Source organism: Sapajus apella, unplaced genomic scaffold (assembly GCF_009761245.1).
Source record: "Sapajus apella isolate SASKATOON/1434 unplaced genomic scaffold, GSC_monkey_1.0 scaffold114, whole genome shotgun sequence".
Lineage (NCBI taxonomy): Eukaryota > Metazoa > Chordata > Mammalia > Primates > Cebidae > Sapajus > Sapajus apella.
Genome location: NW_022437054.1, coordinates 5,574,841 through 5,599,886, shown reverse-complemented (window position 1 = coordinate 5,599,886; position 25,046 = coordinate 5,574,841). Strand labels below are relative to the sequence as shown.

Sequence of the window (25,046 nt, the reverse complement as noted above, 5' to 3'; positions counted from 1 at the left end):
TAAGCTTGAAACATTAGTTAAAATGCCTACTTAAGTTGAACATCTCTGTAAGTTTACTCAGAGCCTTTCAGTAATCTACATTGTTTCTTTTTCTAAAATGCCTATTTGTGGTTTGTTGACTTTGATTCTTAAGATTCTATCTATTTCCTAGGCCCAAGCAACAGCCTATTTAAATAGAACAAATAAAATAATTCTAGATTTTAACATCTTGAAACATTATTTTAACCCACATGTTAGATAACGTATTATCTAATAAAATATCCCATATTCTGTTCTAATTTTTATAGGTTGATAGTGATTATAGTAGATTTTATAGTTTTGATCAGGAGAGGAAAAATCTTGACCAATTAAGATAGGTCTCTGCTCAAGAATTCATTTTCATGTCTTTTTTTGTTTTAATATTTAAACCTTATATTTTTCAGGCTGCAAATTATTATACAAACAGGATTTTGCAAGACGTTTAGGACTGAGATGTGTTACTTGCAACTATTGTTCTCAGCTATGTAAGAAGGGAGCAACTAAAGAACTTGATGGTGTTGTGAGAGATTTCTGCAGTGAAGACTGCTGTAAAAAATTTCAGGATTGGTACTACAAGGCGAGTAACTACACATTTTTATTATAGCAGCTACTTTAACCAGTCTTAAGAAACGTTGTAGCTGTTACCATTACGAATATGGCAACTCATTTATTTTAAAAATGTACACACTTAAGGCCTAGCTTTGATAATATATTAAAATTGTGTCGTCAATGCTTGTTTTTTATAATTTGAATTAGCATTTTAATCTCTCTTTTTGTAACTTAAGCATTACCAAAAGATTAGGATATACCTATATTTTCAGCAATATAGTTTAACAAAATGAGTTATTTTTAAATTTGTTGTGTCTTTTTATTTCACTAAGTAGAAATTTTGTTGTTGTTGAGATGGAGTGTCTGTTGTCCAGGCTAGAGTGCAGTGGCACGACCCCGGCTTACTGCAACTTCCGCCTCCTGGGTTCAGGTGATTCTTGTGCCTCAGCCTCCCGAGTAGCTGAGATTACAGGTGTCCGCCACCACGCCTAGCTAATTTTTGTATTTTTAGTAGAGAAGGGGTTTCACCATGTTGGCCAGGTTGGTCTCAAACTCCTGACCTCAGGTGATCCTCTTGCCTCAGCCTCCCAAAATGCAGGGATTACAGGCATGAGCCACTGCACTTGGTTAATATAAATATTTTTGATAACATTATCAGTGTGGAATGTTAGCAGGTAATTGTTTTGGTTACTTGGGATGTATTTTAAAAACATTTTCCTCTTTTTTGGCTTTTTGCCTTTTTAATTGTGAGTTTTGGGGGACTTTCAAATTGAAAAGAATACTAAATAGAGACCAGAAACATTTAATTTGAAACTGTAAATGTGTGTATGTGTATGTGTCATATTAAAATCCACTTAAAAAATTTAACTTTTAAGTTCAGGAGTACATGTGCAGGTTTTTTATATAAATAAATTTGGGCCATGAGGGTTTGTTGTACAGATTATTTTATCATCCACGTATTAAGCCTAGTACCCATTAGTTATTTTTCTTGATCCTTTCCCTCCTCCCACCTTCAACTCTCCCATAGGGCCCAGGGTCTGTTGTTCCCCAGAGTTTGTGTTATCATTTAGCTCCTACTTATAAGTGAGAACATGCAGTATTTGCTTTTCTGTTCCTGTGTTAGTTTGCTAAAGATAATGGCCTCCAGTTCTATCCATGTTCCTGCAGAGGACATGATCTCTCTTTTTTATGGCTGTGTAGTATTCCATGGTATATATGAATCACATTTTCTTTATCTACTCTACCCTTGGTAGGCATTTAGGTTGACTCCATGTCTTTGCTATTGTGAATAGTGCTGCATTGAACATATGTGTACATGTATCTTTATGATAAAATGATTTATGTTCCTTTGGGTATATACCCAATAATGGGATTGCTGGGTTGAATAGTAGTTCTGTGTTTAGGTCTTTGAGGAATCATCACATTGTTTTCTATAATGGTTGAACTAATTTATATTCCCACCAACAGTGTATAGGCATTCATTTACTCTGCAACCTCACCAGCATGTTATTTTTTGATTTTTTAATAATTGCCATTTTGACTGATGTGAGATGATATCTCATTGTGGCTTTGATTTGCATTTCTGTAATGATCGATGGTATTGAGCAGTTTTTTATATGCTTATTGGTCACATATATGTCTTCTTTTGAAAAGTGTCTGTTTATGTCTTTTGCCTACTCTTTAATGGGGTTGTTTTCTTCTTGTAAATTTATTTAAGCTCCTTACAGATGCTCAGTATTAGACCTTTGTCAGATGCATCGTTTGGAAAATTTTTCTCCCATTCTGTAGGTTGTTTACTCTGTTGATAGTTTCTTTTGCTGTGCAGAAACTCTTTAATTAAATCCCATTTGTCAGTTTTTGCTTTTGTCGTAGTTGCTTTTGGCATCTTGATCTTAGCTTGTTCCTGTGTCCAGAATGGTATTGCCTAGGTTGGCTTCAGGGGTTTTTGTAGTTTTGGGTTTTACATTTAAGTCCTTAATCCATCCTGAGTTAATTTTTGTATATGGTCTAAAGAAAAGGGGTCCAGTTTCAATCTTTTCCATATGGTTAGCCAGTTATTCCAGCACCACTTACTGAATAGAGAATCCTTTTCTCATTGCTTGTTTTTGTCAGGTTTGTTGAAGATCAGATAGTTGTAGGTGTGTGGCCTCATTTCTGGGCTCTCTATTCTGTTCCATTGGTTTATATGTCTGCTTTTGTGCCAGTACCATGCTGTTTTGGTTACTGTATCCCTGTAGTATAGTTTGAAGTCAGGTAGCATGATGCCTCCAGCTTTGTTCATTTTGCTTTTTGCTTAGGATTGCCTTGGCTGTTTGGGTCCTTTTTCGGTTCCTTATGAATTTTAAAATAGTTTTTTTTTTTTTTTCTGCAAAAAATGTCATTGATAGTTTAATGGGAATAACATTGAATCTGTAAACGGCTTTGGGCAGTATGGCTATGTTAACAATATTCTTTTTATCCATGAGCATGTAAGGTTTTTCCATTTGTTTGTGGCATCTCTGATTTCTTTGAGCAGTCTTTTGTAGTTCCCCTTGTAGAGATTTTTCACCTCCCTGATTAGCTGTATTCCTAAGTATTTTATTCATTTTGTGGCAATTTTCAATGAGACTGTGTTTCTGATTTGGCTCTTAGCTTGACTGTTGTTGGTATATAGAAAAGCTAATGATTTTTGTACATTGATTTTGTATTCTTGTTGAAATTGTTATATCAGCTGAAGGAGTCTGTGGGGTTTTCTGGATATAGGATCGTGTCATTTGTGTACAGGGAAAGTTTGACATTGTCTTTTCCTATTTGGATGCTCTGGCCAGGGCTTCCAATACTGTGTTGAACAGGAGTAGGTGAGAGAGGACATCCTTGTCTTATGCCAGTTTTCAAGGGGAATGAATGCTTCCAGCTTTTGCCTATGCAGTATGTTCACTGTGGGTTTGTCCTAGGTGGCTCTTACGATTTTGCAGTATAGTCCTTCAATACCTAGTCTATTGAGAATTTTTAACATGAAGGGATGTTGGATTTTATCGAAAGTCGTTTCTGCATCTATTGAGATTTTGGCATTGATGTTCATCAAGGATATTGGCTTAAAGTTTTCTTTTCTTGTTGTGTCTCTGCCAGGTTTTGGTATCAGGATGATGATGACCTCATAGAATGAGTTAGGGAGGAGTTCCCCCTCCTCAATTTTTTAGAATAGTTTCAATAGGAATGGTACCAGCTCTTCTTTGTACATCTGGTGAAACTGTGTGAATCCATCTAGTCCTGGGCTTTTTTTGGTTGGTAGGCTATTTATTACAGATTTGGTTTCAGAGCTCATTATTGGTTTGTTCAGGGATTCAATTTCTTTCTGGCTCAGTCTTGGGAGGGTCTGTGTATCCAGGAATTTGTCCATTTCTTCTAGATTTTCTAGTTTATGTGCACAGAAGTGTTCATAATAATCTCTGGTGGTTATTGGTATTTCTGTGGGGTCAGTGGTAATATCCCCTTTATTGTATTTAATTGTGTTTATTTGGGTCTTCTCTGTTAGCCTAGCTAGCAGTTTATTTTATTAATTTTTCCCAAAAAAAAAAAAAAAAAAAAACCTCTTGGATTTGTTAATCTTTTGAATGTTTTTTTTCATGTCTCAGTCTTCAGTTCAGCTCTGATTTTGGTTATTTATTGTCTTCTGCTAGCGTTAGGGTTGGTTTTCTCTTGGTTCTCTAGTTCTTTTAGTTGTGATGTTAGGTTGTTAAATTGAGATCTTTCTAACTTTTTGATGTGGGCATTTAGTGCTATAGATTTCCCTCTCAATGCTGTCTTAGCTATGTATCAGAAATTCTGGTATGTTGTATCTTTATTCTTCAATTGGTTTCAAAGAATTAACTGGTTAATCTCATTATTTACCTGAAAGTTGTTCAGGAACAGGTTATTCAATTTCCATGTAATTTTATGGTTTTGAGTGAATTTCTTAGTCTTGACTTCTAATTTGATTGTACTGTGATCCAAGAGACTTTTTGTTATGATTTCAGTCCTTTTACATTTGCTGAGGAGTGATTGATATGTGATTATGTGATTGATTTTAAGAGTATGTGACAGTGAGAAGAATGTATATTCTGTTGTTCTGGGGTATCCGTTTGATTTTATGCTGAGTTCAGATCCTGAATATCTTTATTTTCTGCCTCAGTGATCTGTCTGATACTGTCACTGGGGCATTGTCTGGGAGTTTAAGTCTCTTTGTAGGTCTCTAGGAACTTCCTTTATGAATCTGGATCCTCCTGTGTTGGGTGCATTTATATTTAGGATAGTTAGGTCTGATGGTTGAATTGAACCCTTTACCATTATGTAATGACTTTCTTTGTCCTTTTTGATCTTTGTTCATTTAAAGTCTGTTTTGTCTGAGACAAGTCCCTGCTTTTCTCTGTTTTCCATTTGCTTGGTAGATTTTTCTCCATCTTTTTATTTTGAGCCTATGTGTATCATTGCATGTGAGATGAGTCTCTTGAGGACAGCATACTAATGGAATTTGTTTCTTTATCCAGCTTGCCACTGTGCGCCTTTTAATTGGGGCATTTAGCCCATTTATATTTAAGGTTAGTATTGATACGTGTGGGTTTGATCCTGTTATCATGATGTTAGCTGGTTATTTTGCAGACTTGTTTGTCTGGTTGCTTTATAGTGTCACTGGTCTGTGTACTTAAATGTGTTTTTGTAGTGGTTGGTAATGGTCTTTCCCTGCCATATTTAGTGCTGCTTTTAAGAGCTCTTGTAAGGCAGTTCTGGTGGTAACAAATTTCCTCAGATTTTGTGCCTGAAAAGGATCTTATTTCTCCTTTACTTATGAAATTTAGTTTGGTGGCATACGAAATTCTGGTTGGCAAGTGGCACTAGTGTTAAAATAAATTTTAAAAAAGTAATGTTGAATATTGGCCCCCAATCTCTTCTGGATTGTAGGGTTTCTGCTGAGACATCTGCTGTTAATCTGGTGAGTTTACCTTTGTAGGTGACCTGACCTTTCTCTCTAACTACCTTTTAACATTTTTTCTTTCATTTCATTTCAATCTTAAAGTATCTGATGATTATGTGTCTTGAGAATGATCTTTTTATGAGGTATCATACTGGGGTTTTCTACATTTCTTGAATTTGAATGTTGGCCCCTCTAGCTATGTTGGGGAAGTTCTCATGGATGATATCCAGAAATAATATTTTCCAAGTTGCTTACATTCTCCCCATCTCTTCTAGGGACACCAATGAGTTGTAGATTTGGTCTCTCTACATAATCCCATATTTCCTGGAGGTTTCGTTCATTCCTTTTTATCCTTTTTCTCCGTATTCTTGTCTGTCTTATTTCACAAGGCCAATCTACAAGCTCTGAGAGTCTTCCTTCCGCTTGGTCCATTCTGCTATTAATACTTGTGATTGCCTTATGAAATTCTTATAGTGTGTTTTCCAGCTCTACCACATCAGTTATGTTCTTTCATATACTGAGTATTTTGTCTGTAAGCTCCTGCATTGTTCCTTGGATTGAGTTTCAGTGTGCTCCTGCTTCTCAGTGATCTTCATTCCCATCCGTAGTCTGAATTCTATTTCTGTTATTTCCGCCATCTCAGCCTGATTCAGAACCTTACTTGAGAAGTAGTACAGTCATTTGTAGGAAAGAAGGCACCCTGGCTTTTTGATTTGCCAGGGTTCTTGTGCTGGTTCTTTCTCATCTTTGTGTGCCTAGATTCCTTTAGCCTTTGACGTTGTTGACTTTTGCCTTGTTTTTTGAGACAGGGTCTTGCCCTGTTGCCCAGGCTGGAATACAGTGACATAGTCTTGGCTCACTGCAGCCTCTGCCTCCTGTGTTCAAATGATTCTCCTACCCCAGCTTCCCGAGCAGCTGGGATTACAGGTACATGCCATGACTCCCAGCTCATTTTTGTATTTTCCATAGAGTTGTTTCACCATGTTGGCCAAGCTGGTCTCGATCTCCTGACCTTAAGTGATCCGCCTGCCTCCACCTCCCCAAAGTGCTGAATTACAGACGTGAGCCACTGTGCCTGGCCATTTTTTTTTTTTTTTTTTTTTTTAAATCCTATTTGATGACCTTGAGGGTTTGCTTATAGTATACAGTGGATTCAGCTAAGTGACTTTGTTTCTGAAAGATTTTAAGGGACCGTAGCTCAGCTCCTAACTCCTGGACTGTGTACTTTAACTCTGGGGTACTTGTATCAGTCTCAACTTTGCTCTCTGTCTCCTGGAGCTTAGGTATCCACTGCACTGGGGAGACTGATGTGTTTGGGGCTGCTGGTCACTACACTCAATGGATGGTGTCAGTCAAAGCATTTGGTAGTGCAGTGACAGCGGGATCCATCTTCGTTGGCATGTGTCAGCAACAGTGGCAGCATGGTGGGTTGCACACTAGTTGGCTGTGGCAGGGTGCTAGTGGGTGCTGAGGTGCCTGCCTCCCAGCCTGCATTTGCCACAGTGGTAAAGGCATTGTGGCTAGGGGATGGAGTGGGGAGCCCCTGTCTGCTGTTGTGCCTGTGGTTGCACTGGTGGTGGTGGTGGCAGGGCACTGGCAGGTGCAGGTCTTTGTGCATTCTCAGGGCACTCTTGGTCACTCAGGGAGATGGAGTGTCTGTTGTTCTCCATTCCTAGTTTTGTTCTGGGTAGTGTTGAAGCAAGGCCCAGGTGCTGGTGGGGGCGGGCTGAGCTGCTAAGGCTCAAACTGCACTGTTGTTGGTGGGGCAAGATGGGGGCGAAGCACGCTGCTGCTGCATGAGTGGCAGGGCAGGATGCACACATACATGTGGGTGCTGATTTGGTGAAGCAAGCAAAACCTGCCTGCACATGGCAGAGTGATGTGGTGAGTATCTGTGGGCCCCGAGGGAAGCTGCAGTGTGGGGAGGGAGTGGGCGGCACTGCTGCTCTGTGTCTGTGGGGGCCACCCTTCTGGAACTCCCCAGTGGTCAAGTTCAGCCTGCCAGGGTAGAAGCTATGATGAGGGCTCCCAGGACATTCGAAGCTGCCCTGAAAGCAGGTACTGCCAGGTGGGACCCTGCAAGGGCCAGCACACTAAGGGCTGCTCAGGTCAGACTGGTCTCCTCTTATGGGCAGTATCTCTCTGTAGAGTTCAGGTCTGACAGTTCCCCTAGGGTTAAAGTCTCCTATGGGAGCAAGTTGATTCTAGGTGGATGGTCATCCCTGGCCGTGCTCCACTACAGAGGCTCCTCCACATCAGCTGGCTTGCTGTGCCTACAGCTTCTCTAAACAGGTCTCCCTGCCAACTCAAGTGTCCCTGCTGGATTAGGGGTTTCCTCCTGCCGAGATTCCAGAGGCTTGTGGCCAGATCGGGTTGCTTTCTGCCAGTTTAACTAACCTGTTCCCTGAGCGTACTGGGAGCCAAGAACAAGTCCCAGTGTGTGATAGCCCCATGCAGGGTTCCCAGATTCCTTCTCCTTTAGCCAAGCTTTTCTCTGTCTTCCCTCCTTCACTCTTGGTGCCTTCCCTCTGAAGACCTGTTAAGAGTGCACCAGTATTCTCAGTCCAGGGCAGCTCTTCTACCTGGCTGCGTCTAGTCAGTCATCTTCTCCCAACATCTACTTTCATAAAGTCAGTCTCTTTTTCACACATTGCATTAATTTCTTCCTAGATAAGAAAATGAGTATAAATTTGGACCGTGGGTAGTCAGAAAAATTACAAGAAGAGCATTAATTTCTATGTTGATAACATGGAAAACCATCTCAATGCTGAAACTTCATTGTGGAAACAGTTGTAAAACACGTGAAGACAGGCCAGGCGCCGTGGCTCATGCCTGTAATCCCAGCACTTTGGGAGGCTGAGGCGGGTGGATCACTTGAGTTCAGGTGTTCAAGACCAGCCTGGGAAACATGGTATAAAACCCCATCTCTACTAAAAATATAAAAATTTGCCATGCATGGTGGCACACACCTGTGATCCTAGCTACTAGGGAGGCTGAGGCAGGAAAATCACTTGAATCCACCAGGTGCAGGTTGCAGTGAGCTGAGATGGCGCCACTGCACTCTAGCCTGGGCAGCAGAGTGACACTCTGTCAAAAAAAAAAAAAAAAAAAAAAAAATGTCAAGACAGACATCATTATGACTTCAGAATTGTTAAGACCTCTAAAGAAACAAATAACAAAATAGTTAAATATGGAGAACAATATTTAGTTTACTTTAACAAGGTGATTGGTATTAAAATAATACTACTTGGAGAATTGCAGGAGTTCTTGGTGCAGTTCTTTAATATCTACAATTCACCATGTTAACTAGCATTTTGTAAATAAAAAGAGGAAAATGCTTTCCAAGTTGTTAAGAGCTGTAAAATAATTGAGACTGAGTTTTGGTGTACTTAAAAAAGGTTACTTTATTACTTTACTGTTACTTCTATATGATGTAAACTTTAAAAATAAAGGCTCAAATTTTAGAAATACACAGAGGACAAACCTACACTCTAAAACCTGTTCTTTTCAGTCTAAACCAACATTTTGTATGGATAGTGGTGTTTTTGAGAAATTACTCAGAAAATCTTACTTCAGCAGCTTGAAATGATTGAGTTTAGTTTAGCACATACAAGTGCACTTTTATCCCCATTGTTTAGGAGGTTTTATTTTTAAAATTTTGTTTTGGATAATCTCAAAACAATAAAGGCATTTAGTGAGTACAGATTTGGAAATCCCGTTTTATTTGTATGTGTATTTTCATTGTTTATCTTATTGAGACAAGTTGTTACCATGTGATGATGATTTTTCTGTTGTTATTTTACCGTTCAAATATCTGCCTAATTGTAAAATTATGAATATAAAATTGTAATATATTATAATCTTTCTTGGAGGATTTTGTTGTTGTTCACAGCACATACTGAATGTATTTCTGTGTTCGGCTTCTTTGTTTGAATGATTTCCCAGCTTTAAAAAAATATTACTGGGGCTGGGTGCAGTGGCTTATGCTTATAATTCTAGCACTTTGGGAGAATGAGTTGGAAGAATCACTTGAGGCCAGAAGTTTAAGACCAGCCTGGGGAACATATTGAGAGCCCATCTCTGCAATAAACTTAAACATTAGCCAGGTGTGATGGCATGCCCCTATTGTCTCAGATACTCAGCAGGCTGAGGCAAGAGAATTCCTTGAGCCCAGGAGTTTGAGGCTGTAGTGAGCTATGATTACGCCACTGCACTCAAGCCTGGGTGACAGAGCAAACCCTGCTCAAAAAGAAAAAAATTACTGAGAGTGTGGCTCATGTCTTTAATCTCAGCCTTTTGGGAGGCTGAGGTGAGAGAGTTGTTTAAAGTTAGGAGTTCTAGTCCAGTCTGGGCAATATAGCGAGACCCCATCTCTACAAAAAAATAATAATAAATTAGCAAGGCATGGTGGTGCACGCCTGTAGTTTTGGCTGCTTAGGAGGCTGAAGTGGAAGGATCACTTGAGCTCAGGAGTTTTAGGTGGCAGTGAGCGATCACACCACTGCACTGCGGCCTGGGTGACAGAGTAAGACTTGTCTCTAAATTTTTAAAAAATGTATATATTTTTATATATGTATTATATAAATTATAATATATAAAATAGAGAAGTTTGGGATTTGTTTCCCTTTTTTTGGGAAGCAAAGATACACTCTTTGGCAAAAGATGTTATTGTAGATGTCCTATGTTTTACTTTGCTACTTATTTTAAAAGATAGTTATTTCTGTTCTCATTTATGCAGAATTTAGTGATGAAGATCTAATGAAGCAGTGCATTTCAGAATTTACAAGAAATACATTAGTCAAATACCAAGTTACAGTCATCTAGTTATGTTTAATGTCAGTATTCTGTATCTTAAATACATTATATATTCCTTCCTTCTCTTATTTTAAACAGATCTGTGTATAATATACGTAATAGCTTATTATATATTATACTAATCTGAGGAATAAAGGTAAGAGTGTTTTTGTTACATGGTAAAAATTTGTAAAGCAAATAGCAATGCTGATTTTTCTATATACTCAGTATGGCACACAATCTTTGAAGTGTGAAGAGTTGTCTGTCTTCATTCATCCTCGCCTTTTTTACATGCAACCATTATTGTAATCAAATAGTAACTTTATTCTCTGTGCTTTCTACTTGAGTCAGACCGTATTTTCTTTTCTTTTTTTTTTTTTTGTATTTTCTTATACCCCCTGCCCTATGCATCCTTTCTATTCACTGTTGCCATGATATCATCTTGAAAATGTGGTAAATTAACTATGGGTTTTTTTGACCCCACTTTTATGGTTTATCTTTTTTATTTAAATACTCAAAAGTTTATATATTAGTGCATTAAAACCTCTGACCCTTACAGATCAATCCGACTTATCAGAAAAATAAGTTTCAAGCCAAAGGAAAAAAAGTGCTTCATCCCAGAAGCTTAAAAATCAACACCTAGCCAATTTGGCTATTATTTCGTGTTTAGCTGTGAACATTTCCCACTTAAACAGTAGTGCACACACATTGTATTTTTACCTTCTCTTATCTTTGTACTTTAGATTGAGAGATTACTACCTATAGTATAACTTTCAATTTTTATTTATTTAAGTTTAATTTTATGCTTTAAAATTTTGTTGGACTGGTGCAGTGGCTCACGCTTATAATCCCAGCACTTTGGGAGGCCAAGGCAGGCGGATCACAAGATCAGGAGTTCAAGACCAGCCTGGCCAACATGGTGAAACCCTGTCTGTACTAAAAATACAAAAATTAGCTGGGCATGGTGGTTGGTGTGTGACTGTTATCCCAGCTACTTGGGAGGCCAAGGCAGGAGAATTGCTTGAATCAAGAGGAAGCAGAGGTTGCAGTGAGTGGAGATTGCGCCACTGCACTCCAGCCTGGGCTACGGAGCGAGACTCCATCTTGAACACAAAAAAAATTGTTTACACTGAATGAGCTGTGCTTTCTGGTCTATATTTTGGTTTGCTTCTAGATTTAAAATAGAGATTTATTACATTCGCCTCTTCTAAATTGGAATAAGAAATCTGTGATATCATGCAACCAAAAAATGCTGAAAATAAAATTAATGTATTTTTCTTCTCCCAGATACCTTTTTAAAACGAAGTAGATTTTACTTTTCCTTTAGTAAATGTTTCCAGGCATAACATAAAACCAGATAGTTCTTTTGATGTGTGTAAGTTTAAAAGTTTTTAAAGAAAAAGGATTTAGTATTGTAATGCAATAATAGCTGGAAGATGTTTGATAAATGGTAAAGATAATATTTCAAAAGGTCCACCATTTTCCAACAGTATGTCACAGGTCTTCTTAATAGACCTAAGCTTTTCTTAAACTGTACTACTTCCGATTGTAGTTTTTTTAAACACAGTCTTTTATTTGTTTTCCAAACAAGTACTGAATGGTGGCAATATTAAATTAATACAAATGCTGTGTAATAATTTTAACAGTATGATTTATGGGCTTTAAATTAATATTAGACTCATAATTTTTCTTTATAAACCATTGTATCAATTTTTAAAAATTATTTTTGAAATTTTAGGAAAAGAATATTTAATATTCTTGCTTTAAACAGATATTTTTGGTCACTGGAGAATTCCTGTGCTTTGCATAGTACCCAATAACCTTTTATCACTGCATTTTTTTTTTTTTTTTTTTTTTTTAATTTGCAGTGAATCACTCCATTGTGCTCAGAAAGCTGTATTGGGAAGTCATAAAGGGTTCCTGTTTAAAGTGTCTATAAAATGCCCCTATCTTTTTCATATTCATAGTTCTTCCCTGGAAAATAAGGTTTGTTTGGTGAAATAGGGAACAAATGGATAGGAAAGTTAAAAAACGATGTACATATCAACCAAAAAAGAAAAGTTGAAACCATCCAAGGAAGGGACTGGGTCAGGATAGGCTGAATGACCTTTTGTGAGTTATTGAAAATGAAATTCTGGTTAAGCTGATAGGTTAAATTAAGGTTTTTGAATCAGAGTTTAGTACCTGGCTGTTGCTTAGATTTGTTTGAACCTGTGACTTGTTTTGTCTTTGCTCCCCCTTAGTTTGCTATTCTTGATTTCACAATGACAAGAAAACCACAAAATAGATGATGTAGTATTTTTAAAACCAGAGACTTATGTCCCATTTATTTTATTTTTTTATGATGTCTTAATAATTCTTTTTTGCAAGTGGCTAGGGAGTGCGGCTTGGAGTGGAGTTGTGTTGGTGTTGGTAAGGAACGATGGTCATTAATGATCTTTTCATATTGGCCATTATATTTTAGCTGAATTTCAAACACTTTACGAGAAGTTTGCTTGCTTGGATGTAAAAGAAAGAAAAGTTCACAACCTCCAAAATTTTGATTATGGCATTAAACTTGGAATTATTAGTATTGAGTTCTCACTATTTTTTCAGCCTGAGAAAATACATGTCTATTTTGTTTACATTTGTAAATTGGTATTAACTTTGCCCCTTTTTCCTTTGGGTAGAGGGAAATTACCTAAATTCGTTTCGAACCTTTAAAAGAAGGGAGCTTTAAGTATTGATTTTACAAAAAACCAAGTGTCTGTAGAATGAAGAAGTGATTCCATTGTTCAAATTATTTGGGCGGGGAGCCGCGGTGGCTCACACTAGTTGTCCTGGTGCTTGAGGAACCGAGGCTATGCGTTCCAGGCCAACCAACCTGGGCAACATAAGAACCTCTCATTTAAAAAAAAAAAAAAATTATTTGGGTGAAATGTGTTTGATTTTATGCCCTTGGCCTTCCAAATGGAAATACTACTGTATATTACAAAGTCAGCGTAGTACTTGTAATGATTTGAATTAATGCAAATTTCTGTTTTAAATATTAAATTGAGAATCTTTTTTGCAGCATTTTATTTGTATTGTGTTTGGATATATATTCTCTACTCATTTATAGTAACTCATTTTGTCTTCATTGCTTAGTGTACAGGAGAAAGCCTAGGTTTTGACTTGGTTGTCTGCCTTTTGAATCCTGTCTCTGCATTTTTAATATTTGACCTTAGTCAAGCCATTTAATCTTTTTAGACCTTAGTTTGCAGTACCCATTTTGCAGGGCTGTTGTGAAGATTTATAGAGAGTAGATACAATGGGTTTGGCTTTTATTTCAGGTTCTCAGTGAACGAGATAGTCTACTTTTGCTTTGTTCTTGCACTGTTCAGAATCAGTGAATAAAGTATTAAGCTTCCATTTGCTTCCTTTATGTTTTTTTTCTTTTCTTTGAGTATAAATTATAAAAAGGGAAAAAGAAATTGAAAGAAAGAAAAGAGACCCTGGAACAATTCTATGGTTATTTTGAAGAATAGTCTTGCTGGTGAGAATGTAACAAAGGGACCTTTTTGTTCTTAAGTGAGAGTAAGAATTTGGTTGATATTAAGTGCCACTTTTACTGAGATGAATCACATAATATCATCAGCTGTATAAAATTTGGATTCACAAGTTTTTGGACAAGAGTTATGATATTGGCATCACTTAGTCATAATTTATACTATAAATCTTCATTCATTTAACATTTATTCAGCAGGAGAAATACCTGACCTGGAGAAAAAAAGAGCCTGTGTTCTAACCTTGGGGTATGTTTGTTATATAAGACCTGTTTATCAACACAATCATTTATTAATATTCCTGACCAGGAGTTTTGACATATTTGTAGAATTCCTGTTGAAATATAAAGTGAGAGATTAAAAAATCCACAATATAAAACTCTAGATTAGAGTAATAAAGGAAAAGCCATAGCCACAATTATTATTAACTGCAAAGTGCTTAACAGTTACTACTTTTATCAAAATTTCAAAGCTGTTAAGCCAAATGGTAATCGAAAAAAAAAAGTTTATTTCTAGATCAGAAACTTAATTATGAAAAGAACTGTATTTGAAATTATGTCTTTTTTTTTTTTTTTTGTATTTGAAGATACAGCATTTATATTTTTGGTCCACTCATTGGTCAACATGTTAATAGTGAAAATGGGCAAAATCTAGGGAAATTAAGATACCTAAAAAACAAAAATCTGTTTTAAGATTATTGATTCACTAAAATACAGTACAGTTCTATGAATTTTAGTTTGTTTTTCTTGTATCTTTTTTGGTATTGCAAGTTAAGTTGTGGACCATTGGGCTGATTGTTTTCCTAGATATGGGTCAAATTGCTTGTCTTAGAGATATATTGGCTTTCAGAAAATTTAAACATTGAGTATTTTAAAATATGAACTGAAAGTTCTTGTTATTAAAATTAAATAAATGTATTAAAGCTTTTCAGATTTATATTAAGCTGTTGAAAAACTGAAATATTTCAAGTTAACATCCACAAATTTCCCATCATAAGAGCTTGCTTCAAAATTACCTTTGTCTTGTACAACTAACCTGGAAAATCTGTTCATTACTCATAATGTTCAATATAATGATTGTAGGAGATGATTCTACAAATATATGGCCTTCAAAATTATTTAAAACATTAAAATACATTGATTTGGTCTACCAATATCTATTCAGTTACCCTACCTTTGTGATGCTGGTCTTTGACTTCTGGTAAGTATAGGATGGGACTTCATCAATTAGAAAAATTGCTGCTTTTGTTTTTTTTTTTCACTTTTACTTATTGTAGATTTTACTGTTTATAAATGATTTATATTATAGTTCTGTTTTTTCCTTATCAGTCACGATTTTATCACATTTGGCAATAATCACTGATGAACTTGTAGAAATCTTCAAAAATAATTTGCAGTGTCTGAAATATTCCTTTTTAAATTAAGGCTGCAAGGTGTGACTGTTGTAAATCTCAAGGAACTCTTAAAGAGCGAGTTCAGTGGCGTGGGGAAATGAAACATTTCTGTGATCAACATTGCTTACTGCGTTTCTACTGTCAACAAAATGAGCCCAACATGACAACTCAGAAAGGACCTGAAAACTTACATTATGGTATGTAGTAATTTACATGATAACTCGAAAACCCTGTACATCAGTCTTTATTTAGGTAGTTTTGCATCCAAACCACTGATAATGAATAGTTGATTTCAGAGATAGTTTAACAGCAACTTAAATTACACAGATTCTCTGGGTCGAAGTACCCTGTATGTTGTTTCTATAGATGTATTGCTTTTTGTTTTTTTGTGTGTGTGTTTTTTTTTTTTTTTTTTGGTCTTTTTGAAATTTCATGCTAATTGAGAAAACAAGGTGTAGTTGAGAGTGAGGAGAGGCTAAACAGCACATTAGAACAAAAATTTTAAAAAGAATAGACATCCACCTGTCATCTGTCATCTGCAATTTTAAATGATTTTTTTAGAAAAAGATATACCATTTAAGATATAAATCTAAGAATATAAAATAGTATTTCCCCCAAAGCAGTGTATACTTTCAGAGGGGGCAAAAGGAGAAAAGGATTAATTTCATTTATTTACCTCTATATTTCTATGCTTTCTATACAAATTTAAAATTCTTTCCTTAAAATAGTCCAAAACATTTTCTTTGGTCACATTTTAAGCTAGTGAAATTTAATGAGAAATAGGGATTTAGAAAATTCTGAAGAAAGTGTATTTGTCTTATTTTAAATTTTTTATGTTTTTTAGATCAGGGTTGTCAGACGTCTCGAACCAAAATGACAGTAAGTATTGCTTAAATGGAGTGCTAAATTGTGACTTTTATAATATGGGGTAAAAAATAATTACACCAATTTAATGTGGTCATAATAGTGTTTTTTTTTTTCTTTACTGGGACAATGGAGTGTTCAGCTGAATTTTATTAATACCAGAGACTGTCATGCATGCTAAAGAATATAAAGGAGAATTAATTATAGCGTCTGCTCACAGTGGGGCAATAGACACATAAGTGATAAGTTGACGGATGTTCCCATAATAGATGCATCTTTGAGACAGTGGCAATAGTGTGTTTGAAATGACTGACTATTTGTTTTGAAAGGTACAAATAAGCCGACTGTAAACAGTTGAGCAGAAGATTGCCAGATAGGCGTGAAAAGTAGGAGAATGTATGTGCTAAGTACATGTGTATTTGGCAGAACTACTTATTAGAGCCAAGCTCTAATGAAGGCAATCTTTGGTAGAATAATGGAAACTGAAGCTGAAGGAATAGGCTGAGCCCGATTATTAATGGCTTTATGTGTGTTTTTTCAAGTACAGATCTGAAGGTCTATGTTGGTGGCTACAATTTTAGAGTTTTTAAATTTGGGAAATACACAATGTATCCTGGATTTTTTTCCTCTTTTTAATTTATTTTTCTTTTGGCGTAATGCATCAAATTCTACTTTTGTTAGCATTTTAAGAGGTTTATAGGTTGAAAATTGCCATTGATGTTACTAATGACTACTAAAGAAAAGAGGCAGTGCTCTTGCCACACTCTGGAGATTGATAAGGCACTGCCTGGCTTTGGCATGCCGCATCTTACAGAAATCACTAGTGGTGGGTCCTGGTATTTCTGGCATCCTTATCGGAGGGAAGTTCTTTAGGAGTCATTTATTGGCGTCACAGTAAAGTCTCTGGGTTAGTTCTTGTTGTGTTACAAAAGAACAGATCAGTGGTTCCTAGCTCTGGCTACTCATTAGTGTCACCTGGCAAATTTTCAAAACCTTCCAATGCTTGGGCTCTACCCAGAAATTCTGTATTTTTAAAAAGTTATGGCCAGGTGCGGTGGCTCACGCCTGTAATCCCTGCACTTTGGGAGGCCAAGGTGGTTGGATCACCTCAGGTCAGGGGTTCAAGACCAGCCTGGCCAACATGGTGAAACCCAATCTCCACTAAAAATACAAAAAAATTAGCTGGGCATGGTGGCAGGTGCCTATAATCCCAGCTACCCAGGAGTCTGAGGCAGGAGAATCATTTGAACCTGGGAGGCAGAGGTTGCAGTGAGCCAAGATCTCAACACTGCACGCCAGCCTGGACAACACGAGTAAAACTCTTGTCTCCAAAAAAAAAAAAAAAAAAAAAGTTCTTCAGGATTCTAATATGTAACCAGAAATGAGAAAAACTGATATAGATGAAAAATTGGTATTTTTACATTTATTCTATTCCATATTTTTTATGTTTATAGTTGGAAAAAACACTAGAAAAGTAAGAGTACTTTTTTCTTGATTTTCTCATCCGTACCCCTCCTTATGGAAGTAGCATTTTAAAATCAGATAATTTAGAAGTATGTAAAGTATTCAGCTGAATTATCTGATTGTAATACCAGACACTTTCATCCATGCTTAGGGTATAAAAGGTGACTACTCCCTATTTTATATTTATATGTATAAAGCAACTCATCAACCTTGTTTCAAAGGTATGTGCTTTGACTAGAAACCCTTTCTACTACCACAATATTAAATATTTTTCTCCTCCTACACCACTTGAGCCAAACTGTATGACAGAGGGATAGAGGCAACATTATTAATAGGGAAGGATAAGTAAGGCTGCCATTGCAGTACAGCCAGTGCTCGACTTACGACCACGATTGGTTCTGACAGACCGGTCGTAACACGATTTGGTCGTAAGTTGAATAGGCTATATGTACAGTACTGTGAAATGATGTTATAAAAATCTTTAAGTCATATTTTATCATAATTTTCTTTCATTGTTATGTATCATAATTTTCTTTGTTCGTTTTATGCCATTTGTTTCATCTCTACACCATTTTGTTTCTGATTTTTACATTCGTCAGGTTTAAGTAAAACACTGCATTACCAGTACAACTGGTTTAATATTTGCAAAACATACAAAATTACAAAATACAGGTGCATACAAAAATACAAAATACAGGTGTAAAAAATACCATAGGAAACATTTTCCAAATTGCAAAACATATCAAAATATATAAACATGTTCGAAACATTTTATTGGCTGCTGGTGCTTGGCTGCGGATCGTTGATATCGTCATCTGAGGCAGCAGTTGGGGTTACCGGAGTTGGTTTTTTCATAAACATGGTGAGCTTTGTCTGAATTGTATGTTTCTTTTTTTTTTTTCATAAATTTCACGATACGGACGAAACACACCTTGCGCCATCCATTCAATCCTTGCGAATCATTCGATGTTTGGGTCCATTGCTTCGAAATGTATAAGAAGTTTATTGGGAGGGGTTTGATGAAAAATATCCAAGACACAAAACACAAATTGCTGTACCGCGTCTGGGATAACAGTTGAAATGGTGCACGCAGAGATGGTAGTGCTGCCAGAAGCTGGTCTGCACTGTGGTACGCCCAGCTGGGCAACATTTGCGCTGCCAGATGCGGAGCAGTTGTGGCTAGCGATTGTGGTCGTAAAGTCGAATGGTCGTAAGTTGCATAGGTCGTAAGTCGATGAATACCTGTATTGTTGCGTTTTGTCATATAAAGTCCTCTCTCATCTTTTCTTTGTAAACTTTTGGAATCTTCTGATTCTCCACCCATAAACGTCAAAGGATGAGAGCTTAGCTGTATAATGTTGGACAAGTTACTTCACTGTTCTTTGTGTGAGTTTCTTTATTTGAAAAATCAAGATGAATATAGTGCCCACATCAGGATGAATACTAAACATGGGATGGCTGTTTTGTTCCAGACCACATAGAGGCAGTATGTATAGTAAAGAACATAAACTGTGACATCAGATGACTCTTACTTGAATCCTGGTTTCAGAACTTTTAGCTCAGTGCCTCTTGCCAGGTTGTATCACTTCTGAGCCTCAGTTTTTTCATATCTAAAATGGGGGTGATAAAAAGTCCTACTTTTTGTGGTGTTAGGAAGATGAAACAAGATATGGTGCTTTACATTGTCCCTGGCATCTAGCAAATACTCAACAGTTGGTAACTTTTGTTCATTATAATTTTTGTTCTTTTGGGTCCTACTTCAGCATACATAAATAACTGTGGACCCTGCCTATTGACTAAAAAAGTGAAAAACATCCTAAAAAATAAGTTTGGTTCAAGTGTAGATTTTCACCAAATGGAATAGTTAATTGACATAAAGTAGTAATTGCGGAATGGTAAGAAGCGCAACATTGAGCAATCCCAGGACATCTATGACTTTGAATTCTCTCTTCTGGGGTATAAGATACTTGCTAGTTCAGACCCCGCTTACATAATGCCTGGTATGTAACAGATACTGTTTGCTAAGTTATTCTCTCCATTATACAGTGGTGGAAATTGAGGCATAAGAGATTGAGTGACTTGCCTGATGTCACACAGCAGTAGCTTTAAGTAATGTTGACCCTTGAACATCATGGATTTGAACTACATTGGTCCACTTCCGCATGGGTTTTTTTGTTTTGTTTTTGTTTTTCAACCAAACTTGGATGGAAAATACAGGATTTTTAGGATGCGAATTTGAGGCTAGACTTGTCATATAGGTGGGTTCTACGAAGGCTGACTGTAGGAGTTGTGTATGCACAGCTTCTGGTATGGGGAGTAAGGGAGGGGCATTGGTGGATTAGAACCAATCCTCCACATATACAGAGGGATGATTGTACAGTCAGTCCTCATTCATGGATTTCAAATTTGTCTATCCACCAAAATACTGATGATCAATACTTGAGGTGTTTTCACAGACATTTGCAGATGTGCAAAATGGTGAAAAATTTGAGTCACCCAATGTGCATGTTCCCAGTTGAGGTAGAACAAAGCAATGCTGTGCCTTTTTTGTTTCAGCTCTCATACTATAAACAAGTGTCCTTTTCTTAGTCTAATTAGTGTCAGGGTGTTTTATTGTTGTTGTTTGCATTTTTGTGTTTTTTTGTTGATGATTTTTGTTGTTTAGAAGGGCCAGCAAGTGTGGTGTTGAAGTGCTTTCTAGTGTCACTAAGAGCAAGAAAGTTCTGATGCACCTTGTGGAGAAAATACTGTTAGAAAGGTTTCATTTAGGCATGAAGTTATAATGTTCTTGGTGTGAATTCAGTATTAATGAATCAACATTACAGTACGTCTAGAAAAAGGAAGAGGAAATTTGCCAGTCTTTACATGAGGCCACTACAAATGCTATAGTAACATCCTCTAGTTTGTAGTGAAGCTAAGGAAAAGATAGAATAATGACTAAACTTGTGGATTCATGAGATTATGACCAATAATTTTTTATTTAAGCATATTGAACAACTTTCACCTCATAACAGGTTATTCAAGGTTAGGAAAATGTTAGACCCTTCTTGACTAGTGCTGGCTGGCTCACACATTTTAAGGCAGTGTAGCATGAAAAATGTTAATCTTGAAGGTGAGGTGAGTTTTGCAGATTAAGATGCTATGGTAAAACACCTGCTAAGTGTTATACAGGAAAAAGGTTATATGAAAGAGCTAGTTTTCAGCACTAATGAGACCGGCTTATTTTTTTACAAGGTCATTGACATATGAACCTGTGAAATGCCCTTGGCCTTAATTCATTCAAAGAGAGTACAACGTCGTTACTGTATACCAATGCCAAGGGCACTTTTAATGCAAACCCCTAATGATATATAGAGCTCAAAGTTCATGAGCAATTGCCAGGGAAAAATGTGAAGCATATATCATTTCCATTGGAGGTGGGAAAAAAAAGCATGGATTGTGCTCAGAATATTCTGGGATTGGTTCTGCTGCTCCATCCTAGAAGTTGAACACCATCTCTAGGGTGAAAACTTAGGCTTCAAAGTTTTATTACTGGATAATGCCCCAGTTCATTGCTATGAAGAATTTGAAAGTGCCTGCCCCAATGTAGGTGTTCTTTTTGTGCCCCCAAACACTGTATATTCTCCAGCTCCTCAGGGCATACTAAAGGGTTTCACAGTGCACCACATGAGGGAGCTTTGTAACAAGGCATGTGAGGTTCTCACTGCCAACAAGGAAGCCACCATGGATAGACTCCTGGAAGCAGTCATAATATGCAGCTTCTTGATTATGGTGACAGAGCCTGGGGGCAGTATCAAGCAGGCTATTGATAAGTTGGGAAAATGTTTGCTCAGACTGAAAAGATGTTAAAGAAATTATAAAGAACAGTGTTGAAAACAGAAGGTGCATCACACAGCAAATGAGCAGAGAAGCCTTTGGTAATATGAAGGAAAGTGATATCAGAATGGAATTCTATCTTGGGAAAAAGACACAAAACAGAAAAATGTGCTTTGCTCAAGCACATTCTCAAATTTAAGCATTACTGAGAACATGCCTTGAGATGCTTAAAAGATTGGAGGTTAAAAGCTAAGCTGCCAAGGCCGACACAATTTTTAGAGCCACCTTGGGTAAGAAAATCACTGACATTGTCAACAAGGCACAAGAGCCAGTTCTACCGACCTCAGTTTTCATGGGGCACACCAAGGTTGAGAGCTCAGACTACACAGTGCACTGCCTCATCACACATTCTGCAGCCCCATCCACAGTGAAATTTTAATGTCTGTTTTGTTTTGTTTGTTTGCTTTGTTTTGTTTTTGAGATGAAGTCTCACTCTGTCACCCAGGCTGGAGTGCAGTGGCATGATCTGAGCTTATTGCAACCTCCGCCTCCCAGGTTCAAGTGATTCCCCTGCCTCAGCCTCTAGAATAGCTGGGACTAGAGGTGGGTGCCACCATGCCTGGCTAATTTTTTTTTTGTATTTTTAATAGAGATGAGGTTTCACCATGTTGGCCAGGCTGGTCTTGAACTCCTGACCTTATGTGATCCACCTGTCTCAGCCTCCCAATGTTTGGGATTACAGACGTGAGCCAGTGCACCCCGCCTGCTTTTGTAAACCTTTGAATGCTTAATTTTTATTTAATATTTTTTAGGACTTATTTGCATAAAGGTACAGTAAATGTGTTCACAGTGTTGTACTGTATAATGTGTGTATGGAGTACTGTACAGTATGCGTGTGCTGTGTGAGTGCTGTACGGTATTCATATGCTGTATTGTATCTGTACTGTGTATGAATTGATCTCAGTACAGTAAATTACACAAAAATGCTGTAATGAAATATTGTTTTTAAGAAATACTGTATAAAGGATCTTTAACAAAATTATGTATTGGTCAGTTGATGAAAACATTGTGACCAGAGGCTCACAGGAACCTAATCCTGTATTTCCCATTGCAGCAGTGGTTCAGTAGTCATTGTTTGACTACTAAACCACTACAGTAGTCTCCACTGTATAGAACACAACTATTCCAAATTATGTACCTACATTTTCTCCATATTAGTAAGTGATGTGGAGAGTACCTTACCTTTTCATACATTATGCTCATATCTTCCACTTATTTCAGATTTTATTTATGTGGTTTTTGGTTTTGTTTGCAATGCAAATAATGCTAAAGTGAACTTGGTGTGAAATATCTGAGAGACTGTCTGTAGGATAGGTTCCAGAAATTCCAGTTGCGGGGCCACAGGAAATATACAACTTAAAGTTGGAGAATACCTTTGGTAATTGCTTTCATTTTTCTTTTCAAATTTATAATCATATTTAAAGCCATTTATCCAGCAGAGGGAGCTAGAGTATCAGATAGCCATAATAACTGTAAGATCTTTTTCTGAAATAAATTAAAAAGAGCCCAAGTATTTTCATAGTTCAGGTTTACAACCTTGATTTTGTACTTAAAAGTGAGATTGTCTTTTTATATTTTTCTAAAATCATTCTGATGTTATCCTTTGAAGGTGATATAAATCTATAGAATGAATATCGCTACCACTTTGCTAGTAGGATAGATCACAGTGATCCTTATAGATTAAGACTGTGGTGAACATAGCAGTGATAACATAATTTGGTTATCCTCTTCTGCTTTTGTATGTTCCCTTCTTCAGACTGAAAATCCTTTATCAGGAAGTATTGAAATTAGGCATAAAAATAAAAATGTTTCTCTTTGCTTCTCCATAGGGTTCAGCACCACCGCCTTCTCCAACACCTAACAAAGAGATGAAGAACAAAGCAGTTCTTTGCAAACCTTTAACGATGACAAAAGCTACTTACTGTAAACCTCACATGCAGACCAAATCTTGTCAGACAGGTAACTTAGCACAGTGTGACTGCTTCCACATACTTTCATATCACCTAATGAAATACATGCTTTTCTTGAATGACAGCCTCCAGGATACATTTGTTTGGTCAATTTGTCATTTTCTGTTAATTTTGCTTACCTAATTTTAAATATTACCTGGAGAATACAGCATCTCATTTTAAATTATTTATGATCAATCTCTGATAAAAGCCTAGAATACAAATTATGTCAAAAATGAAAAAATACTATATCAAAAATTTCCTTGGGGCTAAGACTACTAAAATTATAGCGCTTCCTCTGAGAAAATCATCTTTACATGTGGTCTGTAATGGTAACAATTCTGTTTCCTTCCTGTCAGAATGAGATGAAATCATTCAAGTATGTATTTTTTTTTTAAATCAAATTACAGTGTTGTCTTTATTCTAATTATTTGATTAAATAAGCCTTTGGGGAGGTTGTTGAGGACAGCGTGGTAGGATATCTGAAACTATATAGTGTTTTTAACAGATACTTTCTTTCTTAAAAAAAATCCTTAAATTTTATTTGTATTCTCTGTAAGTTGGAACAGCTGTTTCTTTTCTGTCCTATTCATTTTAAGTTACCTAACTTGTAAAAACTGGGAATTAAAAAAAAAAAAAAAAAAAGGTACTGAGGTAGTTAAATTTTTCTTTATCAAGTTATTTTAACATTGAGGACCTGTATATAAGTGTTAGTTAACATTGCTCCTTTAATGTGTTTTGTGTTTTTAGATGATACTTGGAAGACAGAATATGTTCCAGTGCCTATCCCTGTGCCTGTGTATATCCCAGTTCCTATGCACATGTACAGTCAGAATATTCCTGTTCCTACTACAGTTCCTGTTCCTGTAAGTCACATTTTAAGTTCTTTTTCATTTTGAGATTTAGCAGGCACAGTTGGGAAAACAATGGACAGTTGACCCTTGAACAACAAGAGTTTGAACTCCATACATCCACATATGTGGGGTTTTTTTTCCCAATAAATCTGGGCAGCCCTACGTTTTGGCAGGTTACACATCAGTGACCAAACACAGACTAAAAATACAGTATTCTGCCTGTAATCCCAGCACTTTGGGAGGTCAAGGTAGGCATATCATCAGCCCAGGAGTTCAAGACCAACCCAGGCAACATGGTGAAACCCCATCTCTACTAAAAATACAAAAGTTAGCCATGCATGGTGGCACATACTGGTTCCAGCTACTTGAGAGGCTGAGGTAGGAGGATTGCTTGAGCTTGGAAGATGGAGGCTGCAATGAGCCGTGATTGCACCACTGCACTCCAGCCTGGGCTACTGAGCAAGTCCCTGTCTCAAAAAAAGAAAAGAAAAGAAAATAGAGCATTTAAGGATGTGAAATCTGTGTAGAAGGCTGGTTGTAAGGGTGTGGGACTAGAGTATGCATAGACTCTGGTATCTTTCCATGGGTGGTCCTGGAACCAATCCCCTTTAAACACTGAGGATAACTCTAGTTGCAGTTACTAGTTTAGTGAAGCTGATAAAACCATCTTTACCTTTCTTCAGCAGTTAACTTAGATTTGGTTGAATCTCTGTTGTCATGATTGAGTGCTTTGTGTTTAAGTACGTGTATGTTCATCCTGGAGAGTGACATTTCACAGATGTCTGCGTCTGCTCTATACATATTAAGTTTTATATTTGGGCTCATTTTCTA

At 36.8% G+C, this 25,046-nt stretch overlaps 1 protein-coding gene across 5 annotated transcripts in view; it reads left to right on the top strand.

The window, feature by feature from the left end:
- The window catches only part of ZMYM2 (zinc finger MYM-type containing 2), a 123,041-nt gene that overhangs the window by 73,351 nt on the left and 24,644 nt on the right, over positions 1-25,046 (top strand). For all 5 annotated transcript variants that reach the window (XM_032260144.1, XM_032260146.1, XM_032260145.1 and 2 more), the window contains 5 exons: positions 423-595; positions 15,240-15,405; positions 16,053-16,087; positions 23,242-23,371; positions 24,112-24,227. In XM_032260144.1, the coding sequence (XP_032116035.1) occupies positions 423-595; positions 15,240-15,405; positions 16,053-16,087; positions 23,242-23,371; positions 24,112-24,227 (620 nt within the window). The remainder of the gene's footprint in view (positions 1-422; positions 596-15,239; positions 15,406-16,052; positions 16,088-23,241; positions 23,372-24,111; positions 24,228-25,046) is intronic.